The sequence below is a fragment of the Falco biarmicus genome, chromosome 2 (assembly GCF_023638135.1).
Source record: "Falco biarmicus isolate bFalBia1 chromosome 2, bFalBia1.pri, whole genome shotgun sequence".
NCBI lineage: Eukaryota > Metazoa > Chordata > Aves > Falconiformes > Falconidae > Falco > Falco biarmicus.
Genome location: NC_079289.1, coordinates 91,263,986 through 91,289,039, shown reverse-complemented (window position 1 = coordinate 91,289,039; position 25,054 = coordinate 91,263,986). Strand labels below are relative to the sequence as shown.

Below are 25,054 nucleotides of genomic sequence, written 5' to 3'. Positions count from 1 at the left end.
CAGCCATCAGCCACAAGTAACTTTCTGCAGCACTGCAGAGGGAGGGAGAGAGAATGACTCATTTGTGCCTCTTCCCCAGTCTCTGAAGAGTAGCTTCAGCTTGAACATGAGCAAGAGAACAGTCATTTTAAGAACAAGAAAGGTACAACTCTGACTCCTTCAGCTGCTACTCAGGAGTCAAAAAGATGTGGCAGAAGAACAAACTGACTGAGCTCCTCAAACACAGATTAAAGCAGCCAGATCGGGGGAGAAATTGTGCCAAAACTGTAAGAGGTGTCCAAGACCCTGGAAGGGCTATGTCTACTAGTTGTAGTTAATAACATACCTTATGCCTAGATTTTGTCAGTCTCTGGCACACCCTGTGAAAGGAGGGTTTATGAGTAGCTAAGGACTTGCAGATGTTTGTTCTTTTGTGCAACCCAAACAGTTCAAAAGAAGAAAGAGGCAAACAGGTGGCCTCCAGGGTTCATGAAGTTTCTTAGTCAACTGCAATCTCATAAACCATGGAAGTAACACAAAGTCTCCAAAACTATGCATTTCAAGATGTTTTCTTCACAGCTGACTTTATGGAGTTTCAAAACAAGGAAAAGTAAATCCACAGGAAAAAAACCCCACCAGATTCCGGCTTTGTACCCATGTGATGTTCTTGCCAATACAGACAAAGATACTTCCTCTGAAAAACAAACAACTGCTCTGGTACCTGAGAAGGATTTTGTTCAAGAAGTGTAATAAAACCCTAATGTCTCTGCAAAGATTCAAAAGCCCCTTCTAAAAAGTGCAAAAAGAAAAACATATGGAGATGATGAGGCACAGTTTTATGCTTAAAAATTCTAACAACATTCCAGGAATTAATGAAATAAAAGTTTCCCTAACGCTTCAAGTCATTTCTTTAACATTGGTAAGATGAACCCATGCAGCATAAGACATTATGAATCCATTGAGACAACCATTCCCTGAGGTACGTTCTGCATAGTGACTGTAGCGGAAGCTATGCCAGTAACTAATTAAACTTATGTCTCAGGCTTTAGCGATGTCAATTCATCTATTCCAAATTTATTCTATTTTTAAAAAATAAGTAGGTAATTTTCTTCATGAACTCTATAATCTTTAAAAAAATTAATCGATCACTTAACTAAAGATCTTTTAAAGTAGAAATACACTGTGGAGAAAATGTGCTTGATATGACAGGCTATTATATTTGAACAAACATGGTAATGTTTCATGCTCTTGTGAGTCAGTTGGTCATTCCATGTCAGTAGGCAGAAACTCCTTTTTTTGTCACAAGAAAAGCTCAGAAAAAAAGCTTTGCTCTTGACAAAAAGTAGCTTGTAAGAATTCCTGCAGAAAATAAGATGCTCCTCCAAGATGATAATTGTTGTATTATATGAAGAATCTCACCACCTCAAGAGTTCCCAGCTTTCATTGCGTTAGGCTGCATTCTCTGTGCCGTGAAAGTCCTCTGGGTTATGTTATTTGTGAAAGTTAACTACAGCAATAGTTACTCTTCCCGCTTCAGCAGAATGGCTATAAAATTGATGCAGAAATAGCTTCTGCAACAAAATGTTGCAGCCTTTACCTCACCCTTGTTGCTTTTGTCAGCAGCTTCTCAAGAAGAGAGGTCAGACACATTTCCTTCCACTGTTCTTGTTACAAGGTTTGCAAGAAGGCAGCAAAATGGTGCAGTACCTCTTCTTTTAATTGGAGCAGAACTCAGCAGGACAATCTCTTCCTAACTGTTGGTCATTCCAATTGTTGTAATTCCACTTTAAAAGGGTAAAATAATTTCCATATTAAGTAGCATTTTCTTTACCAAAAGCTCTAGTTCATCCACAAGCTCCACAAAGCTAACAGAGCAGATCCTCTGATCACACAACTTAAGTGATCATTTTAGGGACACTATTCATACAAACAAGTTGTTGTTTGAATCACTGATGTATAACAAAAAAAAAAAAGAAAAAAAAAAGTAAATCTGAGACTCAAATCAGAAACATACTGTCGTTAACTGCCTTTGCTTTTGGCATGCTACTCTGGAAACAGACAACTAGATGTTATTTCTCCTTGCATCAGATCATGCTTGAATTTATGCAAACACTGTGCAAGCAGTCCAAATTTGCAAAGAATGAAACCACTGTTTGTCATCTGTACTGGTAGGATTGCACTGCAAAACATTAAGCTTTATTTAGCATCTTTTATGCTCAAACTGCCACCAAACAGTATTAACCAGACTGGTTAAATGCTGGCGTCAGAAAGCCACTACAGCAGCCATTAAACAGCTAGCAAAGTGCAGATTGAATGTCCTTCTTGAACATTCAGATCTATTTTAGTATAAGCAAAAATTAGGGGTATCACTAAACATTTTAAAGGCAAAGTTATATAAATGCATGAACAATTTTAAATAATGCAGTCATTAATCAGACATCAACCAGGTATTCAGGAGAAAGATGGTTAGACTAATATAGGTGTTATGTTCTTAACATGCCAAATACTTGCATCTCTAAAGCCTGAAGAACTCAGAATGACACTCAGTCTCTGCAAAGGTAACAGATGCAAGGACGACCTTCTGCTACCCTACCTTAATACATCAAAACAGGTTTTACTGATTCAATTAATTTTAATTCTTACTAACATAATTTAGAAGAGTGAGATTTCAAGAAAGAAAAATACAATAAATAAACCCCACAGATACGTCACTTTAGGTCACAACATTGGTCCATGTAGTTAGCAGTGTTTTCTGCTCCTGCTCAAGAGACTGCAAGAAAACTCAAGAGTACGGTCTGGAGATGGAGAAGACACACACACACATGTACAGAGTGATATATTAAAGTGTTCAAGCAAAAGCATAACTTGAAGAAAATGCATCTAATTATTGGCAATAGGCAGTGCAATCCAAATGGAGCCATGTAACAGACTACATGAGCTTTGGATCAAATCCATGAAGCTAATACTACAAATCACCAATAATAAAAGATTTGATAAAACAAAGCTATCAAAGTAACTGCTGTAAGAAACCATGAGTCTCTGTCAAAAGTGAAACCCCAAAAGCCATTACAAAAAAAAAAAAAAAAAGATCAGAGGAAGTGATTTTGACTACACCGTTGCCTGCAGTTTTAAAGGAGGCTAACTGGGAGAAACCAATAGAAAGTCATCATGGCACATTTAGAAACACTACAGGACAAAAATCTTACAAACACAGCTGTCTGTCTTTGCCAGTAGATGCTGTCACAGAATACAATTTTTTAATCCAAGGTGTCTTCACCGCTTGTATGAAACCTTGGTATCTATCCTCTGTACAAACAGACAGAGGGCCCTACTGGCTGGCTTGCAAGAGCCATTCTGCTTAAACTCAGTGCTCCAGTTCTTAACTTCCTATGCATCCTCTCAACTCTCACTCTTACCACTCTGTCTTACTACTAAACCTCTGTGAAACATGTGGAGAAGAGATGGTTTACAGTCGCTGTTCATGGTCAGCAGAGAAAGCCACAGGGGCATACTTATTAACAGGGTGATAACTGAGAAAGAAGATGCAAAAAACCCCACCCCAAAAACCCAAAGGAAAACAAAAGCAAGCACAGCAGAGGTTATGTTGGCTTTGAACATCACGCTGCGCTTCCTCTAGTCCACTTTCTTCTTACTGATTTTTTTTTACAGCACTTGCATTTTTCACCATATTACACTGAGCTATGGTGCCCTGTTCAAGTTTTCAACCCCAATCCATGACTTCACTCCCTTTCCATCACCCTTCTTGAATTCAGTCCTTGTTAGTAATTCAACAGACATCTCAACACTGTATGCTGTTCTTTTTCATCCCCCCCCCCCTTTTTTTTTAATGTATTTCTACCTATTTTAACAGTGGTCATCAGTTTTAACTCTTCAGAAGAGCAAGTTTGCTGCAGCCATTACAATACTTCCCTAATATAATTTCACTATTCCTCTGTTTTGCTGACTTAAACCTAATACTAACCTAATACCAGTTTCTCACAAGTTTGTTCTAGGTTTACAAATCCAAGAGGCAAATACTCCATTTCCAAATGTAATCTAGATAATCTTCTGTCTTGGCCTAGCTTCTGCCAGGTGTCATTCAACTCAGGGACAAAATTCTACAGCAAGGTTTTTTGCTTTCTGTACACAGGTACAACATGTCTAGATTATGGCTGCTGAAAATAAATTTTACTGCAAGACAGAACAAGCTGCTCAAATGCTCTAATCTGAAAAGATCTTGTTCATACAGAAGCTCTACCTTAGCAGAGCCCTCCATGAATGACAAAAGAGAAGTGCGATTCATTTGGCAGCCAAACTATTTTAATCATTCCACAAAGTCATACAAAGCCCCATATGCATCACAACTTTTGTCTTTCACAATTGTTTTTCTCTTCCCTTTCACTCAATCATTCTTCTCTAAATTATCAAGTCCTTCTTTCCTCTTTTTACAGTTTGGAAATTCTCTGATTGTAAGAACTCAGAAGGTTATAATTAGCAGCAAAAGAAAGAGGGTTGCATGGAAAAGATGGCTCCACGGGAACTGTGAAATGGAGGATGATCCAGGTAACCAGAAAACCTGGTGCTCACTTCAGTGCATGACTTCTTCAACAAAACTTATCCCAGCCTGCCTCCTGCTTACCAGACAACATGCAGGTGGTTCACCGGCTGACATATAAAGTCTACAACTTAACACACAGAGGCACACAATCAAGCCAGTGAAAAGCAATTTTGGAGAAGAGACCAAACTATAAATCTAGTAACTAATGATACAAGAGAAATCTTGATAGCATGGAACAAATCCAAAATAATTATTAACGTACAGGTCTAAAAACCCAATCTTCTAATGAGATGAGTTTCAGAGAAGTTACAGCAATTCAGACCTAGCTAGAAAAATATATTAAAAATTACTATGTTTTTCAAAACAACATGCAGACTTTGCTCCTCATGTAGTTTTGAGTCCATTTCACAAACATAGATCCATGAACTGATTTACGGTTTACTGAAAACAAGATAAAACTATAAAATGGATAATGGATGAGTCAAAGTCAACATACAATGTAATATACTGAGGCTTGATCTGGAATACTATTATCTAACTCTTTACCATGTCCTGTCTATCCACATGTGAACATGTGCTGTAGATAAAATACAGAGAAGTGTTGCTAGTAATCTCAAGAGAGTGAGAGCCTACCTTACATCAGTATCTCAAGCAAAGAGAGCTAAGAGATGCTTTCCAAACTCCAAAATGAAATCCAAAATGAACTCCAAAATGAGATCATGCTCTTTCTCTCTCATAAACAAAACCATCCATGTACACACACACACACACGTTAAGCAGACACTTTTTTCCTTCCTGAGTAATCTGCAGCTACTCAGAGTAACATCTTTGCCTCCTGTGGTTCATTAATATTCTGATATTTCTACTTTCCTATATGCAACTTTTTCCAGCAGTTCCCTTCAAGCACTCTACAAAGGTTTTATATTAGGCAAGCCTGGGATTCATACCACTTTCTATTACAGAACGTGGATACTCTTCTCTCTGTAGCTGCCTACTTTCATGAACTGTTACTTATGACTTGTAATAAGTTACCAACTCACCTCTTCATAGTTAATGTCACTTAAGAAGTTGTGGGATATGGGGGGAAAAAAAGTAGGGAGGGAAAGGGATACACATAAAAGCATGGCCCCTAGAAAGATAGGATTAAAAAAAATAATCAACTAAAGGCACTGGAGTTCACTCAGCCTGTTAAGTGCTTCAAAAATCACTATTTCATAATGTTGCTAAAATCTCCTTCTTTATTCTTGGCATAACTGCATGTGTGTGTAAGCAGTGGGAAAGGCATCATATTTTTAATTGGAGTGTGAAAAATGCTGCTCACTGAAAGAAAAAACATGTAGTTATAATTAGAAATGGAAACTAAAACCAACGCTTGACTTGATTATACAGAAAAGGCATCACTTGTTCACAAGATACAGCCTCTAGGTAGGCTCAGAGCATTATCCTCCAAACTTCAACTAACACTTCCATTTACTACTCCATAGTTGAGCGATCCCTACTGAGCCAAAGTACAGTGATAAAACTAATTGTTTTTAGAGACTCGCAGAACAGCTGAGGCAGGAAGGCACCTCTGGAGATCGCCTCGTCCAACACCCTGCCTTAGAGCAGGGTCAGTCAGAGAAGGACACTGAAGGCTTTGTCCAGTTGGCTTTTAATTACATTCAAGGATCCAGTGTTTGACTGGCCTCACAAAAAAAAAAAAATATTCGTACGTTTAAATGGATTTTTACGTATTTCAGTTTGTGCCCACTGCCTCTCCTCCTTTCACTGTCTACTGGCAGGGGCAGTCTGGCTCCACTTTCTTTATTCCACCACAACACTCATTCAGATCCATCAATAACATCACCCTGAGACTTCTCCTCTCCAGGCTAAACGGTCCCATCTCTCTCAGGCTCTCCTCAGGTGCCGGATGGTCCAAGCCCACAGGCATCTTCATGGCCCTTCACTGGACTTGCTCCAGCATCTCCCTCTCTCCCTCCTACGGCAAAAACCAGAACCGAACGCAGCGCTCCAGATGCGCCTCACCAGAAAGCAGATGAGGAGAAGGATCACCAAGGAGAAGGCTCACCGAGGAGAAGGCTCACCTCTTCCCACCTGCCTCATGACAATCCTCTGCCCAACGCAGCCCAGGAAGCTGGGAGCTGCCTTGGCCACCAGCACACACCGCTGCCTTGCGGTCTGCCTCGTGTCCACCAAGAGGCCTGGGGGCCTTCTCGACAAAGCTGCTCTCCAGCCGCTCAGCCCGGGGCTGCTCCTCTCCCGCTGCACGGCTTGGCATTTCCCTTTGTTCACAAGGATCCCGCCAGCCCACTTCTCCAGCCTGTTGAGGCCTCTGTGAACGGCAGCACAGCCCTCCGGGGACTCTTCCCAGTCTTGCCTCACCTGCCAGCCTCCCGAGAGCGCACCCTGCCCCATCACCCAGGTCAGCAGTGAAGATGCTGAGCAGCGCCAGCCCCATCAGCCACCCCTGCGGCACACGGCCATGACCAGCCTCTAGCTGGAGTGCACTGCGGGTCACAGCTCTTTGCGCCGGGCGCTTCAGCCAGTTCTCAATCCACCTCACTGTCCATACACCTGCTCTGCACTTCATCAGTCTGTCAATGAAGATGATACTGGAGATGCTCTCAAAAGCTTTGCTGAAGTCAACAGAAACAGCGTCCACTGCCCTCCCCTCCTCCACCAAGGCAATGAGCTCATCACCGCACAAGGCCAACAGGCTGGTTCAGACATGACTTCCACTTCACAAACACATGCTGACTACTCCCAGCCAGCTCGTTGTCCTTCGTATGTTTGGAAAAGGCTTCCAGGAGGTCAATGTGAGGCTTGAGTTCCCCAAATTCTCCTTCGTTTCCTTCTTGAAAACATGAATGACTTTTGCTTTCTGCTAGTCCACAGGAACCTCACCTGTTTCCTTCTGAGAAAACCCATTTCCCATCTGGTGAGATTTTCTTCTAAGTTGGCATTATAGCAGACCTTTCTACTCTACCTTTATGATAATAACATTTGTTTTTCAGATATCAGACTGGGCTGCAGAAATGACAGAGAGAATTAAGAATGCTTTGTACTGTGGAAGCAAATATGACCTAGAGTTACTGAATGAAATTTGACAAAATAAAACAGGTGTCCCAAATTCAAAATACTGCAAATAAAGTTATCTTTAGTTTTGCAATCAATCACAACACAGACCAAGTATCCCTGTGAGGGCAAGGAGAAGAAATGAAGCCATGGAAGACATAATCATTGAAGCAATTCAAACACTCGTTCTTGGACAGTCACGATTAACTGAAATGCCATGTTTCAGATTAAAATGTAGTCTTTAGAACATATATATATCCTGTCAGCTATGATAAAAAAAAGTGACTATATATTATATATATAACAGCATTCATCCCTCCTGTGGGGAACTAAGCTATTACAAAACTTTTGGCAAGAACCATAATCTGTCCACACTAACCTCTAATACAACTTAACTCTAGGTTAAGCTGGAAACAGCGTACGGGCTAGGAGCAGGGTGTGAACAACACTCTAGAGAAGCTCCCATGTAATCCACCATATAGCTGGCAGGTATTAGAACACTGCTCTCTGCAACACTGTCAGAAATGCCTGAATTTACATGGTTTGTCCTGTGCCCATTTCTGCCATGTCTTTTCCTATTTATTCTGTTTCTTTCCTGACCAAACTTGTGCTTGCTCAAATTTTGCTTAGTCACTTACCACTTGCATGAAAGCAATCTAACATGGTACAAGCTGCACAGCTTTTCTCTCTGCACGTAAGTGCACCCAGCAGAGAAGAGCTGCAAGGCAACACACTACCGAACACAACTTCACAACTTCAGTTTTTTGCTAGTATAGCTACAGCATCTGCAGTGCGCAGAAATGCTTCATTAACATTTTAAACAATGTCATTTGGTGCCCTAGCTAAATTTACTGTGATGGTCTGTAGAGTGGAGTTAGCTTACTACTTGTTCATCTTAAAGAAGCTTTTCCAGATACGCTGTAGGTATCCCTTTCACTTAAAATTAACATTAAACAAATTGTTCAATCACTCCTTTCTAGTTGCCTCATTGCTAACAATACAATTGTTATAAAATACAAAAACAGAGTTAACGCTAGTGTTTTATGACAAAGCAATAATTATCTGGATCTTAAATACTGTCCTAGTATCTTGCACAGCTTACACATCTGCCATTATTCCAGCCCATTTGTTTGAGAACAAAAACTGGAATTCTACCACTCACAGAATTCAGACCTTAGACTTCTGTCTTCCAAGAGTGCAGAAAATGTATCAGGTAGAGAGGCAGGTGAGAATAACTACACCCAAGAGCAGCTTCATTTAACCAAGAGGCAGAGCTGTAAACTCCTTGGAGAGCTGGAGGGAGGGGAGGATACAAAAGATAGAAAAGAGGAAAGGAAAAAAGGAAAATACTGCATTGCAACAATGTGCTTACGTTAAAAACAACCAAAGTGGAATTTTCTAAAATGGTACCTATTTGCAGACTTCTGCCAGCACAGCTGGAGCAGGAAGACTGGCAGGTATGATTTGTAACTAAACCAGAACCCCCTACCCCTAACTTGACTGAACTAGCTAAACTGGTTTAACCAACTGAGCTTTCACTAGTACAGCCTGTTTGCTTGGTGTACAGGGTTTTACTAGACGGCCCTGAAGCAAAGCTTTGCTTATAACTGCTTCGCAGCAGAAGTTCTCTTGCAATACATTATACTAACACTCTTGTAACCAAAGCACTGAAAGAACAGTACAGAGTAAAAGGGATGCAAGCTCCCATCACAAGTGAGGCTGCTCATCCATAATGTTTACAAAGAACAATTTGGTTTTCTATTATCTTATGCTATGTATTTTTGCAGCAGATAACATCAACACCATGGTTTGTGCTCATTGAAAGACACACACATTCAGAGCAAAAGAAGAAGTATTTTAGCAGCCACTACTAACATCACAAAAATCAAGGAGCTTTGTCAGTGGCACCAAATGATCTTTACCAGACAATTACTACAACATTATTATTTTTTTTGCATAACTAGAAAAGTACTTGTCATTAATTGCTCTGTATTTTCATCGAATCATTACATGTGACACCTTTTCACAAGCTCTGTTTATGTGCAGGAGTGCAAAAACTTACTACTTTGAGATGAAGCTCAATAATACGATGGTACTGCTGTTTCTAGTTCAGCTCTCCACCTGCGCTATGTATTATGCTCCAATGATGCAAACTTCCCTTTTCTCTCAAGTAGTCTAACTGGCTAATATTAATTGGCCTTAACTAAAAATAATGGCCTGTCGCCAGTGTTTATCCTTAATTTTGTTGCTTGTTGCCAGATCTGATGAGGCAATACTGAGTCTGGGAGCCTAGTCAGTTCTTACAACAACGCAGTCTAGTCAGAGATAGTAATTTAGCCTCTCCCTGTAAATCTTGTTTTCACTTTACGAGTGTCTGAAAACATCAGCAGGAAACAAATACATCTCTTAGCACTCATTAGCAAATGTTAGTGGTGTTTCTTGTTAAAACTCAAGTCCCATCTCTCTACACTGTCTGTCCCTACACATACATTCTTCAATGGTAGGAGCTGAGGATCTCATTTTAGTACGGACAGGCTCAAAGGCCTCCACTAATATAACCAGTCTTCAAGTAAAAACCACTCTATAACAGAGATGTAATAAATAGTTTCTCTCATTCTTTGTATTGCTCAGTCCCATGGAGCTGCAATTTGACAGCAGAGGGACACGGTACAGAGACTAGGGAGGCAAGTAACCAACATTTTACAAGTAGCTCCAGGTATGAGCAAGGAAGCCCTGAAGGAGTTCTTCAGCGTTGTAACTTGTGCACCCAGTTTCAGCTTCATAAGATAATAAACTCACACGGAAGCTGCCAGGTGGGGGAGTGGGAAGAGAAGGGCAACTTCTAATGGAAAGGCATGAACCTTAAAAAACAAGCTACTGGGGAATACACTACACTCCCCTTTAAAGAGATCAAACAAAAATTACCCTTTTCTAAATATCTGAATACTCACTAAGGAAACAATGAAAAGGTAAAAAACTCAGGACAAAAAAAATGGAGTCAATATGACAGAGCGTCACCGCAAGCGGTACCAATGTTCTGAAGGGCGAGCAATATACATTGTACTTCCTTGTAGAAACTCCACTTCAGACATAAAAGGTCAGCATTATACAATTGCTTAGTGAGGGAAAAAGGTTGAATTAATGAATGAGACCAGAGAACCCATTTCCTTTCTTTCTATTTTGTAAAAGTCCCTTTAAAAATAACTTTTGACACCTTAACTTGTATGTTCTGGTTTTAGACCTAGTGTTTATTTCTGCATACCACACACATACATTATGCATGTCTACTACACGCACACGTATGTATGCTGAAAACATTTTGAAAGGTTTTTTTTAAAAAAAAAAGCTTTTAAGTCTAATGAGCATTCCGCTCCCTCCACTTACTCAAAAATTTCCTCTGATGTCCACCAGATAGTTTACCTAAATTCTCAAAAAAAATTTCACATTGTCTGAAAGGCTGCAGAAATTCAAATGACCCACTAAAAACATGTGGGTTGACAATACAGAAATTGGGAAGCTTTTTACACAGAACCACAGAGCAATTAAGGACTATGAAGCACAGTGCCCAGTCCCTCATGAACTGGTGAATATAAGCAGTTATATCCTCCTATTCCATCAACTTCAGTGAACTACTTGTGTAGGGAATTTATTATTGTACAATAATTTTTAAAGGATCTGCCCTCAACTGTTCATTTAAGGAGGTTTCAAAGTACACAGGATCTTTCCTTCTGCAGGGAAAAATACTGGCAGTATCTCCCAGCAAGCTAACACAAAACCTAACTCCTTCCAGGACTTTAGTTTAGCTTTAGGATTCTGTACATTTACAAAACATCAGTAACAAACCCATTTTTGGTTTTCAATTAACCATCGTTATTTGAGACAATCTGTTTATGAGAACTGATCAAATCAAATTCACAACCAAAGGCCTTCAGGTGCTTTCAGTCTGAAGTATAGATCTTACAGAGTCAAAGAAATGTAAACAGATAAAAGTACACCACAGAGCATTATGAATCGACTGAAACTTGCAAAATGAAGCAGCTGTGTGGGAACAGATGAAAACAAGTGGGCATATGTCCTTTTGTACTTCAGTACTTTCTTCCATTAAACAAATTGTATAGAAATATTCAATTCTAGAAGTAGACGACTCTAAAACAAAAGTGAAGCATTAAAAAATTTGGTGAAAGCCACATTGAGATGTTTGCAGTTTTTTGGTGGGTGAATTTTAGGTATTTTTTTATTCAAGAAAGTTAACATGGTAGTTCTGAATTCCAGGCATTCTTCCATCTATATTTCTCTAATTCAGCCCTGGAAAGTGAGTAACTCGGGTCATCTTAGAAGGACTTCTAAAGGAAGAACATGTTGTAATTTATCTTTGTGCTTGGGAGTACAACAAAATCGACACATAGGACATTGGGAAAGGATAAAGAAAACACTAAGATCTGCATGTTACCTTCTTTACCTATAGTTAGGTGTTTGTTGGGCCAGTACTTGGCAATGGCTGACAACAGTGTATGAACCATGTCCCTGAAGTGCCATGGCCACGTAATGCAGACAACATGACAGTAACGTGCAGTAAAATGGGCAGTCTGCTCACATGCTGGCAGAGTCCTGGGGGCAGCATGATAAGGAGGCTTGGGGTGAAGGAACAACAACAAAAAAACCCTTCAAGTAACCAAAAAAACAGGTGGCAAAAGGAAAGCTGGGTGACACAATGCTTTTGGCTCAAAGTAGGAAGAGAATAATTTTCAGCCAAAAGGATAAAAAGGAGTTTCATTTGCTTTGTGCTATCAATTAATAAGCAAATACTGACAGATAGATCAGACCACCTAAACTCATCTAGGTAACTTCCCTAAGAAGGGAAACCAAGGCTTAGCTATGCAGGTTATCACGAACAAGCCGAAAAAATGGCAATAACTTGTAACCAGAAGCAATCATGAAGGTTATGAAAGAAGTTTCTGTTTCAGAGGCAGTTTCTGTTAGAAGGGTGGTTTTAATCAGGGTTTTTGATAATACCGGCTTATAGCCTCTGGGAAGGTGAATGCAAGTTCTCTGGAAGAACGAGTACTAAATTAATCTTTCAAAGGGTGCAGTGAGTCCTCATGCAGTGGGAAATGGAGAGATCAAGGTTTTTTGAAGCAGCCGATACATACACTCAACACCTTGCACAATCCTGAATGACCTGCAACGGAATATTGTCAGTAAAAAAAAAAACCCAAAACTAACAATAAAACCAGAAGTCATTACCACCTTCTGTAAAGATGACAGGTTTGCCTTGTTCCTTCTCCCTGGGTGGGAGGTATCAATGTTATTTTTAAAACTGCACGCTATACTTGTTTCTTCCCTTCTATCCCTCACCACCTCCTGTCACAACCGTTGGCACTAAGTATCATCACTGAAAGTCTGAAGTCAGAGTGAGTAAATAACTCATCCTATTACACGATGGTAGTTTACTTGCACCTTTGTCTTTTCCAAGGCTAAGTGAATGACTACAGTATATATATATAAGCAATAATATATTTCATATGGCTGTAACAGCCAAAAAATGAGGATTAAGGGACTCACACATACTTGTCACTGTCCAACTCAGAAGAGAACATTTGCTGATCGTAAACCTAGACTGCTCTGATATAATCTATCATATTATAATTCTACCAATAATGCCAGTTAAATTCTAGTAGAGCAAATAATTAGGTGACAGAAAGAAATGGGGGACCCTTTAAGGACTCCATCTCCACCATCAGCTTCCCAAATAATTCCCAAAAGATTCTAGGAGGGAACTGCTGCACTTACAGGCACTGAATACAGAGATACCCAATTCGTCAAATAGTACTTGCAATAGTGAATAGTTTGCCATTCTGGTTGATGCACACTATAAAAGCATGAAAGCTGTTATATGAAAGTTGTTAAATGGTCTACATGTGATAATTCCAAAAAAACCAGGACTTCTGTACACAGAATGAAACCCCAAAATCAACAAAGAAAACCCAAACAAATAAAAAATTGACACCACCAAACATCACCACACCCCACACCCCCCCACGTATGCACATATACTTACTGTTAACGAATTACAGTCTTTGATCAGGATAGGAATATTCAGAAGTAAACAGTATCATTAAACAGTAATCTGATATAAACAGTATCTGACATCAGCAGTCAGAACAGCTAGTCTTAAAATCCCCAATAGTTTTCTCTTCCCTATATGTCCCTCTTGTTCACATCTTCATTCTTACTTACTGTTAATGTTACTTAACATTTAAGTAATAGAAACTGAAAGACAATTAGCAGATGTAGTCCAGATACTGACTGGATCATTCTAATGGCGTAGATGGAATATTTGGCAGACTAAGCTTGAATGCAAGCACAACTCTTCACAATTACCATTATTAAATGCTGTAGTTACACCACAGGAATCCAGAATACTGCTAACTCTTACACCCTTTTCTGAAAACAAACATTAAAAACATCAAAATCAGGTCATGTTTCCTAAAGTCGAGAGAATCCATCTCAGGGATATGTAATTAAATTGAATGAAAGGTGGAAATCACACCAAGTCTTCTCAGGTTAGCTTAGAACAGCGGCAGAACTGAACAGCAATTCAGTTTGTAGGACTTTGTGCTTCCTTTTACTGTGTTTCAAGAATTCTAACAAGGTTTTTGATCCTGTAGGAAAAAAATTAGGTACACAGCTGTACTCTTGGTAAATCCAAAAATTGGGAAGTATATTTTGCAAGACATTTGTATGCAAATGCTGCTAAGCACCTCTACAGATTTTACCTACAGAGAAGCATTTCTCACAGCTGCCTGCTCCAACTGTAAAACAATTACCAGAACAAGTGTAAAAATGAATCAGACCAAAATGCATGGATTACTAACATACCCACCCACACATAAACAAGCTACAAAGAAAATAAAAACATCTGAAGCTTAGAAAGTTGCCAGAAAAAAATAAAAGGGGGGAAGAAAATAAAAAAAGAAATTGACTTCAAGAAAGAGAAAGTATAAGGTCAGGACATCTCTTTGCCCCCCACCTTTTAGGACTAGGCTGGAGAAACACCATCCACCATCTAATCCTGCCAATTCTATAAATCCTTACGGAAACTACTTTAACAGGCTATTGCCAAAATCACACTGACTTCTCTGTGTAACACAAAGTTCCAAATAATAATATATAAATAAGTTCTGAATAAATTGAAGCTTTAATATCATAATTGAAGAATTATGATATTACAGCTCCAAAGAAGTTTTATCTTTGAGAATACAACTTCTAGATAGCACATTAGGTCCTTGTTTCAATCTCTGATTAGGTACTCCTCCTCTTAATGGTTTGGAGCCTCAGGAAGGGGAAGAAAAGTAAGTAGTGTTTAGTTTCCTTTTTAACATAAAATTACATTTTTTTTATTTACAATTTAAACAACGGCATATTTTAAACAGACATACTGTACTGAGGTTTCCTTAATACAAAAGACAAACCTGAGCAAAAAGAGGAAATAATTGAGTCTCCTTAGTATATCAATTTATACTGCCTACACTGAACTGTAACAGTGAAGCAATATTATGTGTATTTAAATAAGAATATTCCTTTCTTGGTTTTTTTTAAACATCAGCAATTAAAATGCATATTAAAAAATGAAAAGCAACACATTCTGTTTTCAAACTCCTGCATTTTCACCAGTTCTATCAATATAGAATTACAATTAAGCCACTGCTTTTCAGAAGGTTAATTTTTATTAATAATTTGTTACAACATAAAATACTAGTCACTGAAAGCTAATAGAAACCTTAACGCTGAAGTTTCATGTTACCATGTGTCCACTGCAAGGCTGCTGTACATATTTAAAACGTTCTCACTTTTGTTCATAAAACGTTCACACACTGATTCCCTCAAAACATCCAACAGCTGACAGCCCCAAGCAGCAACCCATCACTCCTCTGCTCCACACGCCCAAGTAATGCCCCTCTCAAACCCTGGCATCAAAACATCCAATGAACTGATCACCACAGGACAGCCAACAGCATGCTGGCCCCCATGACAAACATACGGGATCCATTCTGCTGACAGCAATGATCACGGCACCCTTCCCATCCAGCTGGGAATATCATCAGCTCCCCGCGACAGGGACTGGGAAAGAGCCTCTGTCACTGCCAGGGAGTTTCACATCACTTTCAGGCCAAACACCCAGGGCAGCTACCTCACTGGGAGCTCCCCCAGCTCCTCTGAAGCCAGATGAACAGGTTGAGGCGTGACACAATTTGCAATTACGCCTTGGGCATCCAGGGTGGCCGAGTGCTGCTGCTGCTCTGTGCTGAATGCCCTTAGAAGAGTGAACGCTGCCCAGTCAGAGACTACTGACTGGTACAAGATCATCCTGTTGGATCTGTGTCGTTGTGGGGAGATGGACTGGGAGAGGGAGAATGACTCCATTTTACTAGCTTTGCTTTCACCACTGTAAGAGTAGTAACAGCAGCAATAATAAATCATAACACATCAGTGAAGCAATGTTTCTCCCTACAAAATCTTAATTGTTATAGACAGAAACAAAAGCTCAAAGAGACAACATTTTCACATGACGGAATCTATCTGAAAGCTTCTTTCACCAATTGTATTCTCCTGTATTTCAACATAAGGGCAATAAGTTTAATGGCCATACCCAGAACCTGGAATAAAAACTAGTACTCCTGGTTCTCGTTGTCAAGACAACACAACAGTTAGGTTGCCACAATCTAAAACATTTCCGAAGAACAAATACCTATATAGTATTCTAGTTAGGTTTCCAAAAATAAGTCAGTAATTTAATTGCAAATTCCTGCCAAGTATGTAAAAAAACCCTCATAATAATTCACTGACCCATAAAGCAAGTTATCTTTTCAGGTACACAGAAATGACGCTGCTTTCCTTAGTCTGCATATAACCTCACTGCCTTGGCAGATGCCACAACTTTCAGAAGTGGCTGTTCAGGCAAAGTTGACCCAGATGTCACAATTCACAGTATTCAGAGTACTCAGGAGAGCAGTGAAGGGTGTAAGAACTTTCAAAACCCTGAAGCCAAGGCAGGCACAGCTGTATCAGAGAGTGTGGTGGCAAAGCAGGAGGGCAGGACAACAGGAGCTGGTCGGTTCTTGGGTCTGATGGGTACCACGCATCAGCTGGAGGGCTGGAGAAGCAGAAAGCACTGCAGGAACCAAAGTGTTCTGGGACATGAGGAAAATCCTCGTTTCCCTCCCAGGAGCCAAACTACGGCTGTAAAGGGCCCCTGCATGTGCACAGGCCCAGTCTTACGAAAGGTGTTAGGGAAAGGTTTTAGGAAGGCACTCATGGGGATGGGTAGGGGTGTGTGGTGTGTGTAACAAGCACAACGGTCTCAGCAACGAATCGCCCTGTGTTTCACTCGCAATCCCCTGCAACCTCTGGCTGGTTGTAAGGACTGAAAACAAAGAAAACATACAAGGAAGAAAATGAAGTAACAAGCAACCGATAAGGATAAGGATCTCCATTGGGCACTTATGATTCAGCATGGATATCCCCGACACCCTACAACTAATTTGCAGTATTTCAAGATTGTATTTTGCTTGTACAACAAGAAATCCAGGTTGCTGTGCTGACCTGAGGCTGCAGTAGAGTTACACAAAGCCCCTGTCCTGTTTAGCTGATTCGAAAATCTAAGCTATACACCAAAATTTCAAAAATAACTACCACTACACTCCTTCCTAATTTTAAAATGAATTTACCTCCCCAATTCTGCCAGCAATATTGGCAAGCCGTCCAGAGTACAGACAAGCTTTAAGGTTGTCACATGCAGCAAATTCAGTTTACCAAGTATAACGCTATCCAATCCCACATAGAATTAGCTTTGTAAATTAAAACCAGCAAGCATGGCTCTGCACCACGGCTTCCTGCTTTCTGTATCTTCATCTGCTATCAGCAAAATCTAACCGTCTCAGATGCTACCACACTTAGAAACACAGTTTTTTACAGTGCGGAGCATGGTTAGACAAGGCATTTTTTAAAACAGGACCAGAAAAAAAATCAACTCTTTCATCTGTCTCCTAATAGCACTAATATTACATATCATCCACATTTATTTTTTCGTTATAAAAGTAAAGATTTTGGATTTCAAGTTGAAGTCTTCAAGCTAAAAAGATTGAAAAACAACTTCATACCATGCAAATGAACAACACTACAATCACACCTGCTACCTCCTCTTTTTCAACTGCGTAACTGAGTAAAACAGTAACGAAGTAAGACAACAGGAAAAGTATGTAATTCTCCACACATCTATTTCTCTACCTGAAAAATTGAAAAAAAAGCAGAACAAGACAACAACCAGATACATGTGATACACTTCTTACAACAAATTCAGCACCAGTATCTTTAACAAAAGTAGGTATCTGCAAAGGCTGACAGAGGTAAATTAGATCTTAAAGAGGGACCAAAGAATTTTCTCATATTTAGACAAACTTCCTCCACAAAATCTTCCAAGTGACTATAGCTGCAGATTAACAGGCAGTGAAATCAGAAAGGGAAAAGAAATTTCAAATACCTTTTCTGTTATACCTTGTAAATTGAATTGCAGAGCATAAGAAGGGTATGAATCTGTGTTTTTTCGTGTCTGTATGTATAAAAATATATAAAATTCACAGCAATTGTTTCGCAGATTCAGGAACAGGAAGCACTTCTGATACAACTTCACAGTGAAAGTCCACTGAAAAAAATAACTGCATATGTAAAATTGCTACCTCCCCTTTCCTCTTTCTTTCTTACATCTGTCTTCAGACACCTCCTCTTCAATGGTCTCTTAATTTGCATTTATTCTGTGAAATTTAAAACCACCTTTCTACAGGCAAATCCAAAAGTCTTTTCACATCCACAACCTATCACTCCCTTGAAAAACATCTTTTTTCTTAAGTAACACTTTGTATTGATGTGTTATCAATCCAATATATTGTGTTTCCCTTATTTTTCCATTTCTGATTTGTATATCTTTTCTTCCAAACTCTTTTCTCTTCAAACTGCACTTCCAGGACCTATGCACAAATGCTAACAGAGACCACTCAGGACTCTTCACTGTGTTAATTCAGTGGTTTCAATTCAGCTCAAACACAATTTTGCAAAACCCAACAGTTTCTTTGGAATGTTGTCATGAATTTATTCAAAAGAAAATCAAATCACAGGAAGGAAAAGCTCCCTTCCATAGAAATTATTCCCTCCACTTGAAGGCAGAATGCAAAGTACCTCAAGAATTTCACTAGTGATTTTTACCTCTGAATAACTTGAAGTAACTACTCTTACAACCAATTCTGATAAGCAATGGGAATTTGAGATCGCATTCAACTCCAGCACTCATCTGTAGCATCCCTTTTTGCCTGCCTCTCAATTATGTTGCTGACACAACAGAATAGCAATGGGGCATGAATTGGTTGCTGGTGAGCTTGCTTCTGCATGCACTTGTTAAAAATTTTTCTACAACTGAAAAAGAAAGTTTACAACTACTTATAATCTTAGTGGACAGAATGATTACCCTCAACAAACTTTCCAATGGGACTGCTGTTATGTTTGACTATAGCTCTCCAGATACAAGGAGACCTACACAAGAAAAACTGAAGAAAAAGAAAGGTTCTTTACTCAAAAACAAACAAATGACACTTTCAGGAAGTTTGTATCTTCTACTCCACGTTACCTAATTTAGAAAGGGAATGCTCAACTGTGAAAAACATATTTGACTTTGCATTCAAGCTGAGAATGAGGAAGACTTTAATGCAGTTTTTAGTTCTTTAGAAAACAGCCCTGGATGCTGTTTTTTTTTTAAAAAACAAAAAACAAAAAACAGAAGTGGGATGGGTGGGGAGAGTAAAGAGCAGGTAGTGATATTTTATGAGAACACAAAATCCAAGACATTTATGGTTGTTTTAGAACTCTCTATTGAGAAAAAGCCATTTATTTTTAAATTATGTGACAGGATGCCACAATCTGAAGTCATTTTGGAAAGAAGAGGCCTTAAAAATTAGGTAGTAAGAGGCAGAACTTGCAGACCTTCATACTTTGATTATGGTATTTTCGTAACAGACATTCACAGGCCGCATTTATTTAGAGCACTAAATCCAACACCTCCTAACGTCAGCAGCAGATTTCAAATATCAGGCAGGAGAAAGCTCAGAGGAAGTCTGCTTTTGTCCCACAGAACTTCACAGTTACCAGAGTTCAAGCAGAAAAATATTACCGATACACAGTGAGTCCCAAAATAGTTTCTTCCCCCTATCCCACAGCGTGCATTTTCAGAGGTTAACAAGAAAACAGGGTAACCATTTTTCTCCTCACTCCCTTTCAACTCCTTGAGGCTGTTACTTCCTCCTAATCACTGCTGCCTGACAGGCACAGAGCTGTTCTTCCTTTGTGCTAATGGCAAGAACAAAGATTAGGATGCGAGTATGTTTGTCCCCACAGGAACACCTGAGGCTCCCATGTGTTGTACCCCCTGCCCCCCAACGCCTCCCCCCCCAACTACGGGCTTGGTAATTTTGCCACTGAACCACTTCCCCAAATTGCCTTGACATATGCAGCGCTATTGAAGCAAAATTAAATTACTTCATTATGTACATATGCCTAAACACACAACAGGCTCACACAGAAGAAAAAGAAGAAAAGAAGATACTTATACCCTCGGAAAGGCAAAAGTCACAAAGATTCTCTGAAGCTGTAGTAGCAGATTAACACAAAACCTATTTATGTAATTTATTGTAGTTCTTCCCCTCCTTTCCATACCGGATGGCCAAATTTATGGAGGTTTATAGAAATTAACAGCCTAGGTCTGCAATGACAAATCAAGGAGGCCCAGAGGTTCTAATAGCTAGTCTCATATGTGCAGACAGAGGCATGCACACACAGATGCCCAGCAAAAAATATATGTATTTTTTAAATTCTAAATGGCTTTCCTAAAACTAGTATCACTGCAAGTTATTTGGTACGTTACATGAAATACGAAGTAATGGGTTTTTTATAAAAAAAAGGTTTTATAGGCAACTCTTTTGGAAAAATCTGCTTTAATTTCTCTCAACTAGTTTAGCCAGGAGTAAGTATTTAGAAAAAGCTTCCATAAAAGCTAAGAAAGCACACTGGAGAAGAAGCAGCAGTTACAGAGAAGATAAAATACTGCAAATGCCATGACATATAAATTGTTGTAGAATCATCATTTTGTTCCCAGGCCACACAGTCAAACATAATCACTGAACAGCAGAGAAATGTAGGGGTAGCTACTTTTTTTTTCAGGCTATCAAAACCACATTGCCTCTGCAAAGAATGTAATCTTTCCTTTCTAACATAGCCTCAATAGAACACAGTAGTCCAATATATTATGCTTTTGGATATAAGAAACATTGTAATATAAGCTGACATTTAGCCTGAACAACACAGTACACACAATGTATACACACAACACAAGAACAGTTCCACTTTGTACTCACTCTTACAAAGTTGTCAGGGAACAAACCTCTTCTGCCTTTGAGCTGTCCTTCCCACCAGCCTCCATCATCTTTCTTGATATTGGTGATTATGTCACCTACAGTGATTGTCAGCTCATCATCATGTTGAGCTTTGTAGTCAAACTCCACTATGGCCTCCACTGAAAGAGAAACACACATACGCATAATTATTGACTACATTTAAGTTTCCGTGCCTTTGAAAGGAATAAGAAACCACCAATCCAATTATATATTCTCAGTGAAAGTAACACATTCAGCTTAATCAAGACAGCACATCAAATAGGCAACATGGAATGGTAACATTTTGTGGGTAACTGCTACAAGAGAAGCCAAAGGGGAAAAAAAAAAAAAACAACCCGAAAAACAACCAAAGAACAGGAATGCCCATCATGGTTAAGACAACAAATGGCACTCATTTTTCTTTGCTGTTTCAAGGAAATTGGTTTATAATGCTTCAGCATTATATCTACTGGCAGCATTACAAAGTTTATTTTTATTTCTTGAACAATGTTTTAGCTTTTGTTCATATTATTTCCATTTTATTTCTGGAAAGGTTCTCAAATTCATAAGCATCCCATGCCACTGCTCCTACTTTGCTAAATACACCACTTAATAAACTAAAGAATATTTAACAAGAATTTTTTGCATCATCCTGAGTTTCACTATTGTTTATACAGAAATGCAGACCTTTGCTGAATGATCATGCTCTTGCAGGATTTCACCAAAGGGAGAAAAATTTACTTTCACTTGTGATTACACATCAGAGGATCTGAAGATTAAGTACTCCTGCTGCTCTGAATGTCTGTTATCAAATAGAGGTGCGCTATAAGCTTGCTACCATCATATGGTGTATCTTTCTCTTTTTCCTGGGAGGACTCCTCATCCCTTGAAACCATACAGGCAACAAACTGTAGAGAACTAAGGAAGTAATTAAGACAGAAAAGTTTCTTTGGAGAATCAAAAATAATAGACCTGGGGTATTCAAATATGGAAGCCACAGTTGTATTTAGTGGTTCACAAAATACCTACTAGGAGGAGCCAGACTGGCAAGGTCAAGGATAACCATATTTGTAAAGCCTCACTCCTGTTTGATTCAGTGGAAAACCATGCCCCAAGTTGTTCCACCAAACATTTAGCACTTCAACCATCGAAAGAGCAAAATGAGAACTACTAACAGGCATCACCTGCTTTCTGCACAAATGACTGTGCTATATAAACCCTGCAAGATCTGGCCTGCAAGCAGGCTATGCTGCTCACAAAGCAAAGCTAACAATTACACCACAGACAGCAAAAAAGTTTCTGCATAAATAACAACCTGTGCACCAAGTACCACACAGCCGCTCACTGGGGAGGACAATCGAAAAGGAATGTAAAACTCAAGGGTTGAGACAAGAACAATTTAATAGGTAATGCAAAAACAAAGCAAAACAAGGAATTAATTTTCCACTTCCCATGGGCAGGCAGGTGTTCAGCCATGCCCAGGATAGCCGGGCTCCACCACATATAACGGTTACTCAAGAAGACAAATGCCATAATGCTGGATGTCCCCCCTTTCCTTCCCCCAGTTTATATACTCAGCATGACATCATATGGTATGGAATGTCCCTTTGGCTAGTTCAGGTCAGCTGTCCTGGCTGTGTTCCCTCCCAATTTGCCGTGCCCCTCCAGCACTCCCACTGGCACAAACCAAAAGTCCTTGACTAAGAGTAAACATCACCCAGCAACAACTAAAAACATCAGTGTCTTACCAGCATTGTTCTCACACCAAATCCAAAATACAGCGCAGTACCAGTGACTAAGTAGAAAATGAACTCTATCCCAACATCTAAAAGAATTTGTGTTTGATCGTTCTTAAGATTAGAAAAGGCTTTCTTATGTTTAAATGGATTTTTGCGTATTTCAGTTTGTGCCCACTGCCTCTCCTCCTTTCACTGTCTACTGGCAGGGGCAGTCTGGCTCCACTTTCTTTATTCCACCACAACACTCATTCAGATCCATCAATAACATCACCCTGAGACTTCTCCTCTCCAGGCTAAACGGTCCCATCTCTCTCAGGCTCTCCTCAGGTGCCGGATGGTCCAAGCCCACAGGCATCTTCATGGCCCTTCACTGGACTTGCTCCAGCATCTCCCTCTCTCCCTCCTACGGCAAAAACCAGAACCGAACGCAGCGCTCCAGATGCGCCTCACCAGAAAGCAGATGAGGAGAAGGATCACCAAGGAGAAGGCTCACCGAGGAGAAGGCTCACCTCTTCCCACCTGCCTCATGACAATCCTCCGCCCAACGCAGCCCAGGAAGCTGGGAGCTGCCTTGGCCACCAGCACACACCGCTGCCTTGCGGTCTGCCTCGTGTCCACCAAGAGGCCTGGGGGCCTTCTCGACAAAGCTGCTCTCCAGCCGCTCAGCCCGGGGCTGCTCCTCTCCCGCTGCACGGCTTGGCATTTCCCTTTGTTCACAAGGATCCCGCCAGCCCACTTCTCCAGCCTGTTGAGGCCTCTGTGAACGGCAGCACAGCCCTCCGGGGACTCTTCCCAGTCTTGCCTCACCTGCCAGCCTGCTGAGAGCGCACCCTGCCCCACCACCCAGGTCAGCAGTGAAGATGCTGAGCAGCGCCAGCCCCATCAGCCACCCCTGCGGCACACGGCCGTGACCAGCCTCTAGCTGGAGCACACTGCGGGTCACAGCCCTTTGCGCCGGGCGCTTCAGCCAGTTCTCAATCCACCTCACTGTCCATACACCTGCTCTGCACTTCATCAGTCTGTCAATGAAGATGATACTGGAGATGCTCTCAAAAGCTTTGCTGAAGTCAACAGAAACAGCGTCCACTGCCCTCTCCTCCTCCACCAAGGCAATGAGCTCATCACCGCACAAGGCCAACAGGCTGGTTCAGACATGACTTCCACTTCACAAACACATGCTGACTACTCCCAGCCAGCTCGTTGTCCTTCATATGTTTGGAAATGGCTTCCAAGATTATTTGTTCCATCACCTTCCAAGGGGACAACATCAGGCTGACCAACCTGTAGTTCTCAGCAAAAAGGAGGCTTCTTGCTCTTCCTGAAGACAGGAGTTGCTTTCTTCTAGGAAGATCTCCCAGTCACTATGACCCTTCAAAGGCTATCAAGCATGGTGTCCCAATACCAGTTGGTTCAGCACATACCCCACCAGGACTACGGCTGCACACCTGTCCAGTTTGTTGAAGTACTCCACAGCCTGTTTCTTTTCCACTGAGGGTACGTCTGCTTGGCCCTGGACCTTCCCACTGGTTTCAAGGGCCTGGGATTGCTGAAGGCCAGTATCACCACCGAACACTGAGGTGCGTAAGGCATCAGGTACCTCTGTGATGAGGCCCTCGTTCGCTTTCAGCAGACAGAGGCAATTTTTTCACAGCAGCTCACACAGTGCCATGTTTTGGATTTGCGACCAAAGCGGCATTGGTTAACACCCTGATGTTCCAGCTGTCACTGAGGGGTGGTTACACAGCCCCAAGGCCTGTTCCGTTTGTCACACTGTCCCAGCAGCAAGCAGGCTGGGGGTGCACAAGAAGCTGGAGGGGACACAGGCAGGACAGCTGACCCCAGCTGACAAAGGGACATTCCGTACCGTACGATGTGCTCAGCAATAAAAGCTGGGGGGAAAGAGGAGGAAGGGGGTACATCTGGAGTTTTGGTGTTTGTCTTCCCAAGCCACTGTTACGTTTGGTGAAGCCCAGCTTTCCTGGAGATGGCTGAACATCTGCCAGCAAATGGAGAGTAGTGAATGAACTTCTTATTTTGCTTTGCTTGTGCACGCAGTGTTTGCTTTACCTATTAATATTAAACTGTCTTTATCTCAGCCCATGAGTTTTCTCATATTTACCCTTTCAATTCATTTCCCCATCCCTCTAGGAGGGCGGGGGGAGCGAGCAAGTAGCTGTGTGGGGCTGAGCTCCCACTGAGGTTAACCCACAACAACATCCCTCACCACA

The 25,054-nt window shown here is 40.7% G+C and overlaps 1 protein-coding gene across 5 annotated transcripts in view; it reads right to left on the bottom strand.

Annotated features, from left to right (window-relative positions):
- Nucleotides 1-25,054, bottom strand: part of SH3KBP1 (SH3 domain containing kinase binding protein 1) — a 231,575-nt gene that overhangs the window by 184,658 nt on the left and 21,863 nt on the right. For 2 of the 5 annotated variants that reach the window (XM_056327159.1, XM_056327160.1), the window contains exon 2: nucleotides 21,096-21,227. In XM_056327159.1, coding sequence (XP_056183134.1) covers nucleotides 21,096-21,137 — 42 coding nt within the window. In that variant the 5' untranslated portion in view covers nucleotides 21,138-21,227. Of the gene's footprint in view, nucleotides 1-18,152; nucleotides 18,311-21,069; nucleotides 21,228-25,054 lie in introns of those variants that run through there. The other 3 variants (XM_056327158.1, XM_056327161.1, XM_056327162.1) reach the window with 3 other exon arrangements.